Source organism: Staurois parvus, unplaced genomic scaffold (genome assembly GCF_062004578.1).
Source record: "Staurois parvus isolate SC_StPar_1 unplaced genomic scaffold, SC_StPar_1.0 ptg000066l, whole genome shotgun sequence".
Classification (NCBI taxonomy): Eukaryota; Metazoa; Chordata; class Amphibia; order Anura; family Ranidae; genus Staurois; species Staurois parvus.
In genome coordinates this window covers 2315590-2333242 of record NW_028317862.1, presented here as the reverse complement: position 1 = coordinate 2333242, position 17653 = coordinate 2315590, and the positions used below count along the sequence as shown (strand labels likewise).

At 43.2% G+C, this 17653-nt stretch overlaps 1 protein-coding gene across 2 annotated transcripts in view; it reads left to right on the top strand.

Moving 5' to 3' along the window:
* Positions 1-13513: 13513 nt before the first annotated feature.
* TADA1 (transcriptional adaptor 1) overlaps positions 13514-17653 on the top strand; it is a 63660-nt gene continuing 59520 nt past the window's right edge. For both annotated transcript variants that reach the window (XR_016311540.1, XM_089668882.1), the window contains exon 1: positions 13514-13671. Coding sequence is in view for 1 of the 2 variants with exons in the window: in XM_089668882.1 (XP_089525008.1) it covers positions 13598-13671 (74 nt within the window). In the remaining variant the exon portion in view is untranslated. The remainder of the gene's footprint in view (positions 13672-17653) is intronic.

The window sequence follows — 17653 nt, the reverse complement described above, 5'->3', positions numbered from 1 at the left end:
CTTGCTCATACATCTCATATGGACAAGCAGATACTGTATACTGACAGGTCTGTAGACCTGCTGATCACTGCTGCAATGCTTTACAGGTTCCTGCAATCAAAAATAATATATGTAAATTTTTTTAATTGCAAAACGTGCATTATTTGTTGTCAAAAGGTGAACTTATCCTTTAAGGCTCACCTGCTGAGAGGTCAAATATATGCGTGTGGCCGGCGGGAAGGAGTTAATATTACTTTTGGCACTTCAGGTGCTGCTAGTGAAACATACACCAGGGCAAAAAAGTGATCCAAGTGTTCATATGATCTTGTGTGATAATGCACAGCTATGCCCTACATTTAATCATTACATGTACTTTCTTTGTATAATCTCTAATAGTGACTTGAATGGAGCTGTGATTAGCTTGGCTTACACAAGACTATTGAGCAATTTTCTTTCATTCTGCACATACTGTCATAAGGCTCTTCCTAGAATAGTTGCCCAGGAAGCGTCTACAACTATTTACAACAGCAAACAAGTTCTCACCTAAAGTAACCTGCCTACACAGAGTCACTATGCATGTTAACCCCTTCACACCCAGCTCTGGCGTCTTTACGTCCGGCGGATTGGGGTGGGGTTATGAGGGGGTGGGACTCACTTCCTGATCATGTGTCCACTGTGATTGGATGTCACAGTGGTCACATGATCAAGAGCCCATTCTGCTGGCTCCTGATCATGACTAGAGCCTGAGAGCTGTCTATGAGAGCTTGGTCACTGTGATGGGAGTGCACTTTGAGTTTGCCCTCAGCACAGTGGCCTCAGCTGTCCATGCATATGTGCGGCATGTGAGCATTAAATCCCACTCTCTTTTCTCCCACACATATGAATTATGTGGTTGTCAAGAATACTTACCTGCTCTGTGCAATTGTATTGCACAGAGTGGCCCTAAACCTCCTCTTCTAGGGGTCCCCTGCTGGTGCTCTCGGTTTCTCCTCTTCTCTGTTTGCCACCATAAAAAGGCAATAATGTCTTTTTATTAGTGTTATAAAAAGACAAGAAAATGAGAGAACAAAATTACAGTGTAAAGGAGTGGTGGTACCAATGCTGATCGCGACTGATTTAAATGAATGAGGCAAAGCCACAACCGTCCTGCACACAGTTACTGCATAGTGGGTTGGCATTTTGATGGTTTTGATGGAGGCAACATATTGCCTACTCACCCCCTGTTAAATGTCTCTGAAAAGCGATTCACCACAGACCATGTACAGTACCTTGAAAAAGTATTCATACCTCTTGAAATTTTCCACATTTTGTCATGTTACAACCAAAAACGTAAATGTATTTTATTGAGATTTTATGTGATAGACCAACACATAAGTGGCACATAATTTGAAGTGGAAGGAAAATGATAAGCCATGTGGGGGACACAGTAAACATGTGCTCTGGTCAGATGAGACCAAAATTAAACTTTTTGGCCTAAAAGCAAAACACTATGTGTGGTGGAAAACTAACTGCACATCACCCTGAACACACCATCCCCACCGTGAAACATGGTGGTGGTGGCATCATGTTGTGGGGACGCTTCTCTTCAGCAGGGACAGGGAAGCTGGTCAGAGTTAGGGGGAAGATGGATGGAGGCAAATAAAGGGCAATCTTAGAAGAAAACCTGTTAGAGTCTGCAAAAGACTTGAGACTGGGACGGAGGTTCATCTTCCAGCAGGACAACGACCCTAAACATACAGCCAGAGCTACAATGGAATGGTTTAGATCAAAGCATATTCATGTGTTAGAGAATCCAATTGAGAATCTGTGGCAAGACTTGAAAATTGCTGTTCACAGACGCTCTCCATCCAATCTGACAAAGCTTGAGCTATTTTGCAAAAAAGAATGAGCAAAAATGTCACTCTCTAGATGTGCAAAACTGGTTGAGACCTGCAGCTGTAATTGCAGTGAAAGGTGGTTCTACAAAGTATTGTCTCTATGGGGTTGAATACAAACGCACGCCACACTTTTCAGATATTTATTTGTTCAAAATTTTGAAAGCCATGTATCATTTTCCTTCCACTTCACAATTATGTGCTACTTTGTGTTGGTCTATCACATAAAATTCCAATAAAATATATTTACGTTTTTGGTTGTAACATGACAAAATGTGGAAAATTTCAAGGGGTATGAATACCTTTTCAAGGCACTGTATGAATTATCCCTTAAAAGGCACTCTTTACCCCACATATACAGTATGGGCCAGTTCACACCACAAAAATTTACTCCAGACGCATTTCTGTGTGCACAATTTTAACACGTTTATAAACAGTTCTGTATGCATTCCAGATGCTTTCTTTTTTCCTTTTTTTTTCACTGTACTGGGGTCCAGTGTGTTTTTGATCCGTTTTTGTGCATTTACGATGCGATTTACCACGTTTCAGTACAGTCCAGTGCAGGAAAAATGCAGCATTTTCTATTTCTTTTTCTAGAACTGAAATGCACTGGAACTGACCATACTGGTTTGAATTATGCCATTGGAAATCATATAATATACTTTTCATGCGTTTTTGAATAAACGCATTGAAGTGCATGTGGTGTGCATTGGTCCTGGTAGCTTTGCTTTCATGCACATGCAGTTTTGTATTTGATGAGTAATATTTTTCCATGAAGGTGACCCATGGATTTGACCCACTTTTCTACTCTGTATGAATATGGTGGTTTTGTGGGAATAGCATCTGCCACCTGAAGCAAATTCTGATTTATTTCTCCAGTGCTACTAATGCAATAGACAGTGTTTATCGCAAATAAGTTCTGTCATTTATCAACATGTTGAGAATTCCCATTAATGGGTTGTTAATTCATAAAGCCCTGCAAAAAGCTATTATATTGTAAAAAGAACAGAAGGGAAACAATCAAACCTCAGTTTACTGAATAAGGATGAATACATTTTGATTATTTTAGAGTAAAGTCCATGCTGCTATTTAAAGGAACCTTCTTTTTAAATACGAACTCTGGGCAGAATTTGTATTGCTTGATATAATCCCCCATATAGCGCAGGTCTCTGCAGCCTGGAGAAGACGAAATGCATGAAACAACATGTGACTGGCCTAACAACAAGACAGTGGGTGGCATGAGTGGGAGTGGGGGGATTTGTAGGGTTGTTGGGCTTTACCTTCTCCTCTACCAACAAAACCTCTCTCCCTAGACTGCTTAATGAACTAGGACACAGTAGAAAATAATGCAGAAAATATGACCAAGCTCTGAAGAACACACTTTCAACAGGTTTTGGTAAACCCCAGTTTACCATCAATAAAAGAAGTTGTAAACGTATATTATTTTTATGAAACTGTTATATTAAATGCCCCAGAGCAATATTATAAAAAGCATCTTTATACCTTGTCTGCAGCTAATAAATGCACATCTGAAACCTAAAGTGCTTTGTATAAAGCTTTCCTCTTATGACTTTTACAACAAAGCATTGAGTTGGCAATTACATTTTGAACTGATTAACAAATAGCAAATATGACAACAAAAAATACCAAAAATAATAGTCAGCGCTTAGTAGACTCAGTTTTGGTTGGAACTGGAGCTGCAAGCTTTTTGTGGTAGGTCTCCACCAGCTTTGGCCATCTGGATCCAGTAATATTTTTACCCATTCTTCTTGGCAATGCTCCTCTAACTCTGTACAACTGAATAGTGACAAATTTCAAAACTTGCCCTGGAGTTCCAGCTTTCTTGAGTTCTGACCTTTGACAGGGTTATTTCAAGAAAGTCAGGTTCTTAGATTTAAAGTGGTATTAAACCCAAAAGCTAACATTTATTATGTTGCAGCTTGTCATTTCATAGATGTGATGGCTGCATTGGTTTTCTTTTTTAGGCTTTCTTTCCTTTATTTTCAACTGGTGATCTCGCCAGTAGGCTTGTTGTTTTTCAAAAGAACAAGCTCTCCTGCAGATGTATTAGCTTTGAGGGATGAGACAAACCATTTCTGCAGCCGCTGTGGCCCAGTCTCCAGCGGTGGATACTGTGTGCAGGAGAGAACCAACAATAGACTTACTATAAGGCTTCCATTGTCTGCTGCCTCTCCTGCACACTGAGCGTGGGACCAGGGCGGCTGCAAAACGGGTAAGTATAGTATTTTTTTCTTTACAGGACTAGATAGATTAGGCTTTGAATGAGGCAGGGAGTGGGTTTAGGGTTAATTAGGATTTGACTAAACTTCTGCTTTAAGCTGTAAAGCAGTATTAAACCCAAAAGCAAACATTTATTATATTGCAACTTACCAATTCTTAGATATGATGGCTGTATTAGTTTCCTTTTTATGAGTTCTTTCTTCTATTTTCATCTAGTGATTCTGCCAGTAAGTCTGTTGTGTTTCAAAAGAACAAGCTCTCTTGAAGTTACAGGGATGAGACAAACATTTGCTACTGGCAGGGGTGCTTGCAATGATTAACTTTTATTTATACTGTACATGTAAAACATTTATCACAAATGGGAAAAACTGTTTGCTGTAACTGATTATAAAGTCTTACATGGAGTTTGGCTTTAATTTGTTACTGTATTTAAATCTGCTAGTTCACCTAACACCACCCCCCCTCTTCCAGACTGACACTGACATGCTGCTGTCTACCATGCTCCTTCATCCAGAGTGGGGGCACTCTAATACAGGAAGTGTGTTACTGGCCAGATCACCAGGTGAAAACAGAGAGAAGAAAGCCAAAAATAGGAAAACTAATGCAGCAACCACATCTAATGATTGCTAAGCTGCAATATTATACATTTTATAGTTTGGGGTTTAATACTGCTTAAAGGGCATGAACTAGAGGCTATATCACAGAAAATACAGTATTAGGTGAGATCAAAAAATAGTGAAATAAGAGGCTTACATGATTTTTATTCAGAATAATCTGGTACCCAAATGATCAAACAAGGAACTGGAGACTTTTTCCTATTTATGGATATGGAGAGGAAATGATTCTATTTCTTTGATCTGTTGTAGCTGTAGATGCTATACCCATGCCATCTAGTGGTCAGTTATCGCCAATACATTTAGAACTTTTATTTGGCCATCTAGATTTTCCTTTATTTTAATAACTGCAAATTTTTTTAATTTTTTTTTTCATTTTATCTTGACTAATAAATAATACCTTTCAAAAATGCTGTAATGTTTACCGACCTGTCTCTTTCATACCTCCTCTATTTTGTTCAAGTACTTATTAATTTACTTATTAATGTTAATTATTAATTAGTGTTTTAATAATGTCTCATGATTATTATGTGGTTTCTTATTTTTTGTTTTTCGATAGATCACTATTACAATGAAGTCTGTGCTAAGTGAAAGTGCCACCACTAATCTCTAAATCTATCTGCAGCTGCGGTCACTAAAAGCATAAAGTGCTAAATAACAAACCAAAAATTGTGACTGCGCTACCACATTAAATATAGTATGTGCAATTCATCAATATATAAAAGATAATAAAATACATATGTGAATTATGTGCAACAAATATAATTAGTTGTTGGACTTACAGTAAATGGGCAGCAGTAGGGCAAAGTGGTTAGCACTACCGCCTACGGCACTGAGGGCGTTGGCTCAAATCCCATCCATGGTACTACCTGCATGGAGTTTGCTTGTTCTCCCTGTGCCTGCATGGGTTTCCTCCAGGTACTCTGATTTCCTCCCACGCTCCAAAGACATGCTGATAGGTTGAATGGCTCCTGTCTAAATTGGTCCTAGTATGTGTATGTATGAATGTGAGTTAGGGGCCTTAGATTGTATGCTCCTTGGGGGCAGGAATGGATGTGAAAGTATAATATATATGTAAAGTGCTGTGTAAATTAAGTACCTGTAAATAAATCATTCACACATATATTTTATTATATTGATGCACATATTTATTGTCGTAGTGCAGTCACGATTTTTGGATTGTCCTTTTTTATTTGTGAATGTATAATTTGGGTCCTGTTTAGGTTTTTTTTCAAGTTTAGATCACATGATGAGGGGTTAGACCCTTTGGTCATTCCTCAACCCTCCCTATTTGCACAGGTTTTGGCCCAACATGCAGAATGTGAATAGCCAATATGTACTGTACACCATACAAGGGCCAATCTAGACAGAAGCCAATTATCCTGCCAGCATGTCTTTGCAGTGTAGCAGGAAACCTGGGTACCTGGGGGAAACCCAGACAACCACGGGTGAACATGCACACTCCATGCAGATAGCACCTTGGCTGAGATTCAAAGCAAAGACAACAGTGCTACAAGGCAGAAGTGCTAACCACTACGTAAAGAAATACAGGACGATCTCTGCTGAATCAGCTCATCGCCCGTTATTTTGTAACAGTGTTAGCAATCTTAGAGATGTGTTAACCATTTTAGAGCTGTTTTCATTAAACATTTCATAGAGGTATCCCATATAGAAGAAAAATAAATTTTAAATATATTTTAAAAAAATTCTTCCCAAATATATTGACATATATTTGAAATGCTACAATTTTGGCCATATTCAATATATTTCAAAATATATTAAAAAATATATATTTTTTAAATATATTCTTCAGATTTTTTTAACATATAAAAAATTAATTTTAACATATATTTTACATATATTTGTAAATGCATTCCAAAAATGTAGATTTGTAGTTTTAAAGGCATACAGTATATTTGAAAGGTATTTTTAAAAATATTTTTCATATATTTTGTAATAAAAACGCATTTTGAAGAAAGCCTGCTGTGCGGTCTACCTTTTTCCCAGGGAAGGAGATCCCCCACCTGAGCTACCCCCACATAATAAATATATATATATATTTTGAAATATATTGAATATGGCCAAAATTGTAGCATTTCAAATATATGTCAATATTTGGCAAGAATATTTTTAAAATATATTTCAAATATAGTTTTCTTCCATGTGGGATATGACTGGGCTTGTCAAGATGATTAGGTAAACATATTTCGGTCTCATGCACACGGACATGAAAAAAGCCGCTTTCAGAGGAGTTTTGCTTCTTTTTTCACACGTCTGATCAGAATGTTAGTCAATGTATCCATGCCCAAGCAAGAGTTTTAGCACAATTTTATGCGCAGTGTTTAGGGGTGGAAAAAAATGTCCCAGTCACATGTTACTAGAGAAGTTTTTTGAGTTTTTTTTAAGCGCATAAATCCCCCAAAACTCACATAAATGTACACATATGCATGTTATTTTATTCTAGTGGCTAGAATATGTAGCGCTACCCCCGAAGGGGGCCTCTTGATAATGCTTGTCCCCAGTGCTTGCCCTAACCTTGCAAGACTCCGACACCTCTGACACTCTGGGCTCAGATATATTTCAACAATATAGAATAATAAGAGACACGATTATTTAGTAACACCTCTATATTAGACTTATTCAGAGTAGGCCACAGAAATAATGGGTTTAGGATATACAACTCCAGTTAACACATAAAAGCAGAACACTGGTAAAATAGGAATAATCGACTGGCAATGTTTATAGGATCATACAGTCATGAGTAGTAAACGTCAACCATTTAATTGCAACATAAGCAGCAAGAGGGGGAAGAAAAGGCTTGTGGACTTATCAGCTCCCCTGGGTCACTGGCATCACAATGGGGAATGCAGATAATTATGTAAATGTTTCTCTGCTATGAATAGATATAAGTACCCTAATTTGAATAACAATGGCCTTAAAGGAGACCTAGAGATTGCAAGGAGTCCTGCTGTCAGGGAAGAAAAGGAATGCCCAGGTGCACATTAATGCACCAATGCTGAATGCCCAACAGCAGTGCCCATTTTCATGCGTCTGCGCACATGCGTGAATGCCGGTGTGCACGACCGCCACCAGAAAAGTGCCAGGCGGGCTTTTTAAAATACACTACACTATGAGTCTTTGCCTTTTGGTCCTGTTATCTGCTATGTTCTGTATCCTGAGTCTGTTGCCGACCTGACCTGTCTTGACCTGAACTCCGCCTGTACTGACTTTGGCTTGCCTTCGGATGACATCCTGCCTGCTCTCTTGCTTATCTGCCCGAACTCCGACTATCCGCCTGCCTGCCATTCGTTCTTGATTCGCCTTACTAGTTCCTGACCCAGCTTGCCTGACCCTGCTATCCATTCAGTCTGTGGCTGTCATCCGCTACCAGTCGCTGAGTTCCTGTTGCTCTGCTGCCAGTATCTGCCAGCAGCTGCTCCTGCTGCTCTGCATCCTGGTTATACAGACTACTCACCTGCAAGTGACATCACAGACTTGCAGGGCACTCATGCCACTCCTGGCTCTTGTACCTCCTGTCTGCTCTACCAGGGGTACTGAGCGGGAGGTGCAAGAGAATGCCTATCATCTCCTCCACCACCAGGTACATGAGACCTGTGATGTGTTAAGTTCCTGATATAGTGTCTTCTGCTAGCAGTGGTGGAGCCCATAAACATTAGTGAACACTGGTAATTCAATGAAATTAAACAGCTAGACTGTGAAACTTCTCAAAGCAAAGATCTCCTGCTACTGAGGTGTAAAGGTGCAGTGTCTCTAGAGCAATGACAGAAAGTTTGGGCGTCTGCCCATTTACCAATCCTATGGACAGCATGGCCTCCAAGGAACAGAGTTCTTTCTCAGGCTCTTGGCTAGTTGCAGGGATGTGCAGAGTTACCACCTGATGGTCTGTCAGTGCTGTGAGCAGATATGTCTGTGTGAAGACCAAACAATGATAGTCTTGATGCAGAGACGCTGGTGCATTTTCGGTGTCACCACCATGCTGGATTGATGTGCAGAGTCCCACAGCAGTAGGCCAGCAAACTGTACCTGGAGGAGAACAGCAGTCCCCCTGTGTTCAGCTGTGAATCCTTTGCCAAGAGAGCAAGCCAGTCCCTTACCGTAGAACGTATCTGCTTTCCCAGCATCCTTCTCATTCGCCAGCTCTCTGATAGTTGTAGTTCAGTCAGCACTCAGGAATACAGGATGTATTGGCGATAGGACTGCAGGTCCCAAGATCCTTTGCTGTCAAAAGAACTGGATTCACTTTGCTAACAGGAAGTGGTGCAGCGGTCCCAGTACTGAAGGTACAAGGTAGCGAAGCAGAGGTGTAGCTTGAAGCTTGTGGGCCTGATGCAAATGTTGTCCTGGGGCCCCCTCACTACCACCCACCGTTTCAACCACACACCAAAATACTCCCAATGGGCTTGTATGTAAAAGAGGAAACTCAGAGGGCCTAGTCTCCAGATTCAAATACAAGCCTACCACTTTCACCTCAGCTCAGAGTGTGGCCTACCTGTTCCCAACTTGTGAGCACATGCAGGGCTGGGCAAGGGCTTGAGCAGAGAGTGTGCTGCTGGGGAAAAGAGCTTGCCCTGGCAGACTGTGTAATTGAAACTGTAAACTCAGAGGGCCCTGGGTGGGCCTAGGCGGGCCCTCCAGAGTTTACTGAATAATCTACGTAGAGTAACATGACAAGCGCAAAACAGTGTAAAACGGATAGACAACTTATGGGATGTGGAGATCTACCTGAAAAACATGAAAGAGATCAAAGACCACTGGGATTCAGAGCCTTTTTTTATAATAAATTAACTAGCAAGGTCTAATAAGAAAACTTAGAAAAATGTAATAAAATAAATGTCACGGTAAAAATATAAACTTAGCTTACCTTAAAAGTGGACAGTGTCAGTAGGACAGTGGTCGATGTGTGGACCGTGTCAGTAGGGCAAAGGATGGTGTCAGAAGAGCAGTGGATGGTGTCAGTAGGGCAGAGGACAGTGTCAGTACAGCAATGGACGGTGTCAGAAGGGCAGTGGACAGTGTCAGAGGAGCAGTGGATTGTGTCAGTAGAGCAGTGGATGTATCAGTACAGCAAAGGATGGTGTCAGAAGGGCAGTGGAAGGTGTCAGTATAGAAGTGGATAGTGTCAGTAGGGCAGTGGCTGGTGTTGGTAGGGTAGTGGATCATGTCAATAGAGCAGTGGACAGTGTCAGTAGGGCAGTGGATGGGGATGGTGTCAGAAGGGCAGTGGAAGGTGTCAGTATAGCAGTGGATAGTGTCAGTAGGGCAGTGGACGGTGTCGGTAGGGCAGAGGACAGTGTTGGTAAGGCAGTGGACCATGTTAGTAGAGCAATGGACAGTGTTGGTAGGGCAGTGGACAGTGTCAGTAGGGCAGTGGATGGTTTCAGAAGGGAAGTGGAAGGTGTCAGTATAGCAGTAGACAGTGTCAGTAGGGCAGTGGCATGTTGGTAGGGCAGAGGACGTGGTTGGTAGGGCAGTGGACCATGTCAATAGAGCAGTGAACAGTGTCGGTAGGGCAGTGGATGGTTTCAGAAGGGAAGTGGAAGGTGTCAGTATAGAAGTAGACAGTGTCAGTAGGGCAGTGGACATGTCGGTGGGGCAGAGGACGGAGTTGGTAGGGCAATGGACCGTGTCAATAGAGCAGTGGACAGTGTCGGTAGGGCAGATGATGGTGTCGGTATTATCTTTTAATTATTTTTTAGTTTTATTTTTTAGCAGTCCTGCTAGGGGGGGCTTTAATGAAATATCAGGGGACCCCCAAAGTTTCACTTTTGAGACAGAGAAAGAATGTGGAGGACACAGTTTTTGGATGACCAGGGGGAGCACACAAGGGTTCATGCAGCAAAAGGAAGGGGAACCTGGAGAGGAGGCGCGGCATTTACTGGAACCAATCCCCTTTCTTTCTGCAGTAGCTGAATGCTGGCAGGTGGAAAATTAGCAGGCTGAGGATTGGTTCCAGCAAATCCCACCCCTGCTCCTGTCCATCTTCCATAAAATTGAATGTGACAGCGGGGCCGCACAAGCCCCCTGGAGCATGGGCGGGGTCGCCCTTGTGACTCCTGAAGCTATGGCAGTGCTGCCAAGGATATCACCTTTACCAAAATACTACCTATGCAGATAAGGAACTCTGTAAAAACAAGCTGTGCAGCTTTGATCAAACTTGTATAATGCCTTTGCTATAGGTGTAGGCTATTTACATGTCGCACCCTCCTAGTCAGCTAGGGGGAGCAAAAGTTTTCATTGTTAGCCAGAGGCTGAGTAGCAGCCTGGTGCAACAGTCAGAGGGGTCAAATTTCAGTCCAGTCAAGGCTCTGAGATGCTCTGCAGACCAGCTCTCTGAGACTTCCCCCTGCTCTGGAACTTTGGTGAAAGTTTTAGACACAGTGGGCAGAGGTAAGGAGTGGCTGATCTGCACTTTTGAGGGATCCTGACCATTCCCCAGCAAGAGGCTTGGCATGGGGCCAGGACAGCCCTTAAAAGTGACAGAGCCTGCTCAGCAGCAGAAGAATTTGGGTGGAAGATGGAGAGGAAGTGAGGCTGGAGAGCAGGAACCTGCAAGGGGACCCAGATGGAGAGGGGCTCACCTACAGGCAGAGGATCTTGGAGGGAGGAAAGCTCAGGACTTCACCGCCCCCCAGAGCGAGGACCATCTGTGCAGTAGGGAAGGAGCGGCCTGGTTAGAAGGCCTGGTAGCAGCCACCAACCTACCAGCAGCACAGAAGGACTGAGTGAGTAGATCTACACCCCCTGGGCCAGATAGGGGAAGGGGCACTTCAGTGAGAAACTGACTTAGCTATCTTCCCTGGGACTGTTCACACTGCAGTGGCAGGCACTGGATCCCCTGCCCAGGGATTCATTCAGTACAGCTGGATGAGGAGAGGAGTCATCTGGGCTCCGGGCTGGTACAACAGGAGATACTGGCTAGCTCTCCAGAAGACTTTTTGCTGTAAAGACTTGTACATAGTTGCTAAGGTGTGTGTGCTCTGTTGCCATTACCCTGGGGCAGCCCATACACCCCTTACCCCAACTTCAATCCCCTGTTAAAACTTCAAAACAAAGCTAATGGACTGGTCACTGTCTCCTAGATTCATGTCTGGATGAGGGAAATGCCTGGCTGTGCAGGACTATAGGGGACCCAAAACTCAGCAACTCCTACGGGGGTCGTGCTACCTACATACCTTATGAAGCCTTACTGGAAAACTTCTAGGATGTTGCTAGGGACGTTGCTAAGAGACGTCTAGTGGGTACTATTCATCTTCACCATCAAAGGAGTGAGCTTTATCTCTGAATCAAACTCTTTTACATGTGCTTTCTCTCCCCTGATGCAGTAAGTCTGAGCTCAGAGTTTTAGAGCTTGTTCCTGTCATGACGAAGGTGAACAGCAACACCTAGGCTTCATGAGGTATGTAAATGGCCTACACCTATAGCAAGGGCATCATTCAACTTTGGTCAAAGCTACACAGCTTGCTTTAGCTACAGACACCCCTTAGCTGCATAGGCAGTTTGGTGAACTAACCCTTTAGGCTCCATTCACATCGTGCAATTTTCATTACGACTTTACAGTGTGACCTGATGCGAGTTTGGATGAGTGCGACTTTGGCTTTGACCAAGGATGAGTGTGCTATGCAAAGTCGTACACTAGTTTCATGCATATCATTCAGGTGCAACTTTGGAGGGTTTACATTAAAGTCTATGGCTCTCAAGTCGCATGAAAGTTGGACCAAAGTAGTGCAGGAACTACTTTCAAGTCACTGCAACATGAAGTCGCACAGATATGAATGGTACTCATTGGGAAACATGGGGTGCGACTTGTCATGTGACTTTGCAAGGGAGAATGTCACCAGCACACCAAGGATCACCAATATGGGTCCAAAAGTTTTAAAGCAGGATTGTGTGCGCTGGGATTGCACACTTGTTATGCGACTTAGGACCCCAAGTTGCACAAGTGTGAATGGACTCTTAAGGAGATTGAACAGTCAGATTATAACATGTAGTTAGCTTTGTTTCATCCTGTCACTAGTGTGAACGCTAAACTTCCATGACTTAAACTCATAGCTGTGTCTGTCATACTGTACATACATACAGTGAAGGATAGTGGGCTGCTCACACTCCACTTCATCCATTCATAAAACTTTTTGTGTTCTTTCCACAAAATAATAGGCATATTGTGAATGAATGAGGGGACACCATTTGCCAGTCAAAATGTGCAGCAGAATACAAGGCATTCTGTGCATGGATGAGGTGAGGGGGAATGCGCATCACAATCTTCATTCCTCCAATCACAGAATGCTTTGCTTTCTGTGAAAAGAATACAAAACATTTTGTGAATGGACGCGGTGGTGTGCAAGGAACCCACTATATGTATTGTATAAAAGCCGCCATTGTTTTAACACTGGGCACTTACACTAATGACACGGTGAATGAAACTTCCAGTTTTTCATAATTCAGTAGCATCCGAACATGTGGGCCAGGACTCCCATCATTACAGATGCATTTTTTTCTCCAGTTTCTCCTGAAGTTATTCTTTTGAGGCTGCTAATTAATGAAGTGGCCTTTAGTCTGCACAATGTATAGCTTTCTATTTCACCTCAGTATTTCTCTGCTACTTTAGTACAGGCTTCTTTTTTGAACATTCCAGTGAACAATTATCATGCTAAGCTAGGTGTGTTTGTTCTTTTGCAATAAAGATTTCGTTTTCACGCTTTTTTTTTTTCTACTTTTTGTTTACTGTTCCCTCCCGCGCCGACAATTCTGTGTGCCTTCTTTGAAGTGAGCGTGTGTGTCTGTGTTTGATTTTACGATGCTCATCAGCAGACCTGTGCGGTCGGGCTGAGCATAATCTTGTGGAATCATTTATATGTTTTGTGTCCGGTAATGGCGACGTTTGTGAGCGAACTGGAGGCGGCCAAGAAGAGTCTGAGTGAAGCTCTGGGTGAAAACGTGAAGCAGTGAGTGAATTCTTTTTTATTATTGTACGAGTACCGGGCGGCCTGCACATTCCCGGGCTAGATTAATACGCTCCCCCCCACTGTGTTAGGGGAGAGCTCACGTGCTCCCTATTCTTGTACTGTAAGTAGATGTGAACCCCACCTGAACGACATTTACTTAGTTAAAGCTCAGTGTCTAATGAAAATTTACCTATTTCCTCAAAATCCTTGTTTTCATCTTTTGTTGCATTCAGTGCAGCTGATCCCCTGCAACCTCTTTCCATTCATTTCTGTTCTACATGCACTCCAGGAATTGCTGTTTCTCAGATTGGGTTTTCTGCAGGTGGCGGTGGACCATGCCAGTGTAATGTGTAAAGCAGCAACCTGTAGTCTCCGTCGCAAGCCCATGTGACTGTGACAACACAGGGGTTCAGATGGGAGACTGAACACTGCGTTGTCACCCTATAACAGGAAGTGCCTGAACAAGGACCCACATGGCAGGATTCCCAGGTATGTTAGTGAAAGCTGCAGATCTATAGATATTAAAAATGACTTCTAACCTGACATAAAAGCAGAGCTCCACCCAAAAGGAGATGTTCCCTTGGTCTGGTCCCCTGCTGTCCGTTAAGGATTGGCACCTTTGGGGAGTGGGTACCCGAAATTGACAGGTACCCGCTCCCATGTCCTTTGCGATTGCCTAGGCTAGGGGTAGGCAACCTGAGAGCTGCAGGACTACAAGTTCCATCATGCCTCTGCAAGTCCTAGCTATAACTTTCAGTTTTGTAATGTTTGCAATGCCTCATGGGAAATGTAGTTCCACAACAGCTAGAGAGCCACAGGTTGCCTAGGCAATCAGAAGTGAAAGCTGTCCTCCCTCCCCGTAGTCTTCTGGAACACAACAGATCCCAGAAGACTATGGGACCATTCAGAAAGCACATCGCTACCCAGTTATGAAGTCGTAAGCTGTCACAGCTGGGTGCCCACACTGAAGATTCCAGTGCTGGGAACACAGGACGGCCGGTGAAACGAGCTGCAGGGGACACACGGCGGGATCGAGGGGCAGGTGAGTGGCTGTTTTTTAAAAGTCAGCAGGTACAGTTTTTGTAGCTGCTGACTTTTATATTTTCACTGGAACTCCGCTTTAACCACTTCCTGGCCATAGGACGTCTTCCCCCAACACTGCCTTTCCCTGGCTTTACCGTCTCATCACGGAGCTTAGGAGCGATGCGACTGGCGGCGATGGCTGCACTACATAGAGAGAAACTAACATTGCTCCTCCCTTTCTGTGATCCCAGAATCTGGAAGCAACAAGGATTTTTGTTTACCTGGCCGTTAACAGCCAAGAGAGCAGCCAATCAGACTGATCTGTGTCTGATCAGCTGCATTGGAGGCCAGAGCAGAGATTTAATAGACCCCAGATCTCTCCATAAAGAAGACCTGTCACGCTGTTACAAAGGATGTTGTTCATCTCTTGTGATAGCAGTAAAGTTAATCTAAAAAAAAATTAAAGCGACAGTGTGAAAAAAAGTTTTAGATAAAATATTGTGGCGGATGCATTCGGTTTTTTGTATAGGCGGTTTCCTTCTTTTTTTCACCTGGTGATCTGGCCAGTAAGTCCGTTGTGGTTTTTCAACAAGCTCTCCTGCAAATGTAGCAGTTACAGGGACAAGACAAACCATTTAACACTGACAGGTGTGCTTACAATGGTCATCTTTTATTTTTGTAAAACCTTTATCCCAAAAGAAAAACTCTTCTTGTAACTGCAGTGTGAACTGGAGTTTGGCTTCAGTTTGTCAGTGTATCTAAATTTGCGAGTACATCTAACACTTCTCTCCCCCCCAACAATGCTGCGGTCCAATGGTACCCGTGTGCTTCTTCCAGAGTGGAGGCACTCTAATACAGGAGGTGTGTTACTGGCCAGATTACCAGGTGAAAACAGAGGGAAAAAAGCCTAAAACAAAACAAATGCAGCTGCCACATCTAATGACTGGTAAACTGCAAAATATTACAGTTTTGGTTTGAATGCCGCTTTAAGCTGAAGTGTCCCATGTGCTGGTGCTGGCTGTCATAGTTGAAATCTTCTGTCCTCTGACCCCCACTCCCACCCCACAGCCATAATCTTCAGTTGCTGCAGGGGCTAATAGAACTACGGGACTCATCAAAGATTACCAACTATACCCACCCTTGCGATGCCCCTCCTGCATTCATATAAGTTGTACTGTAGTGTTCTTTTCATTCATGGGAGCTATCATACAGCTAAGGCGGTGGATCCTCCTGTCCTATATTCGTAGATCATACTTCATTCATAGAAGATGTAGTACCGGCTTCTATGACTGGAGCAGCAGGGCACAAAGTGCGGGTGTATTTGGGCACCCTTGATGAAAGCTAGCGACAGCAACAACTTGAGGGTCGTCTGATCCAGATTCATGTCAAAAATGCCACAGCAGTGGCGTACATCAAACACTGAGGGGAACCAGAAGTCTTGCTGAAGCAAGAGAGGTAGGAAGGTTTCTAGCCAGGACCGAACTCCACATTCCAGCCTTGTCTACCATTCACATTTCAGGCGTAGACTGTTGGCAGGCAGAAAACCTCAGCTGGCAGTGTCTGCAATGAGAATGTTCCCAACATTCAGAATTGTTCCTGTGTCATCAGTGGTTGATGCCAGATGTGGACCTCCTGGTCTCCAGGCTCAACAGAAAATTGGACATGTGTATTGCCAGAAATCAAGATCCTCTGGTGAAAGCAGTGGATGTTCTCATGGCTCTCTGGGATCAGTATAAACTGATTTATGCCTTTCCTCCTTTGGATCTCCTTTCTTGTCTACTCCTCAGGATTGAAAAGACAGGGAATCCAATGATCCTCATAGCTCTGAACTGGCTTAGGCAGATGTGGTACTCCATCCTGAATAAACTTCTAGCAGCAATTCTGAAGTCTCTTTCAGATCATCTTGATATTCTATCTCAGGACCTTTTCACAGCACTCAGCTGAAAAATATTTCATTGTGTTTTTCTTGAACTTTTAGCAGGAAAGCTTTTAGCAGCAAATCTCAGCAAAATGCATCAGTTTGAAAGGGCCCTGAAGAACGTGTTTACCACCTTGCTTCACGGTCTCTGGCTTTAATGATGTAGCTGTTGAGGTCTTGAGAGACAGGGGTCTCTCTGATTCCCAGTTGAAAGTCTACTTCCCACAAGGCCTATCATTGCGCATTGAAGACTTGCTTTGCTTGGTGTGAGAAAAGAAGATTTCATCCCAGGAATTACTGCATGGGACCTAGCTTGACCTTTTTGCAGTAAGGCCTGAATGCCACTCTGTGGGATTTGAATCTGTGTCAGTTCGTTAGAAACCACCCTTTGAATCTCTCATTGATATTCCCCTTTCTACTGTCACCCACAAGGATACTTTCCTTGTTTCCATCACCTCTGCCAAGAGCTGGCAGCTTGTCCTGTAAAGATCCCTGTTTGGTCCAACACAAAGACAAGGTGGTGGTGAGGCCTAGAGCCCCTTGTAATCCTAAAGTGGTGTTTGCCTTTCATCTCAATCCAGACTATATTCATGCATTTCTCTGTCTGACTCCAGTGCATCAGAAGGAAAGTTCCCTTCACTGCCAGGATGTTGTTTATGCTGTGTTAGACTACCTCTCAGCCACTGCTTCCATTAGAAAGACCGACGTTTGCTTTCTGTAAAAGGGAGCAAACTGCTTGCTTCACTGTTAGGTTAGACAAAACATTGTTTAAGATTATGGCATTATTAATATACAGGATTTATATAGCGCCAACAGTTTGCTCAGCGCTTTACAATATAACGGGAGACAATACAGCAACAATACAGTTCAATACAAGAGGGATAGGAGGGCCCTGCTCCTTGGAGCTTACAATCTAGGAGATTAAGGATGAGGTTCCACCTTTTCCTCTCAAGGCACACTCAACTAGGTGTTTGAGTGCCTCTTGGGATTTTCAACATGGTGTATCGGTTTCCCAGATTTGCATGGTTGCCATCTGGTTTT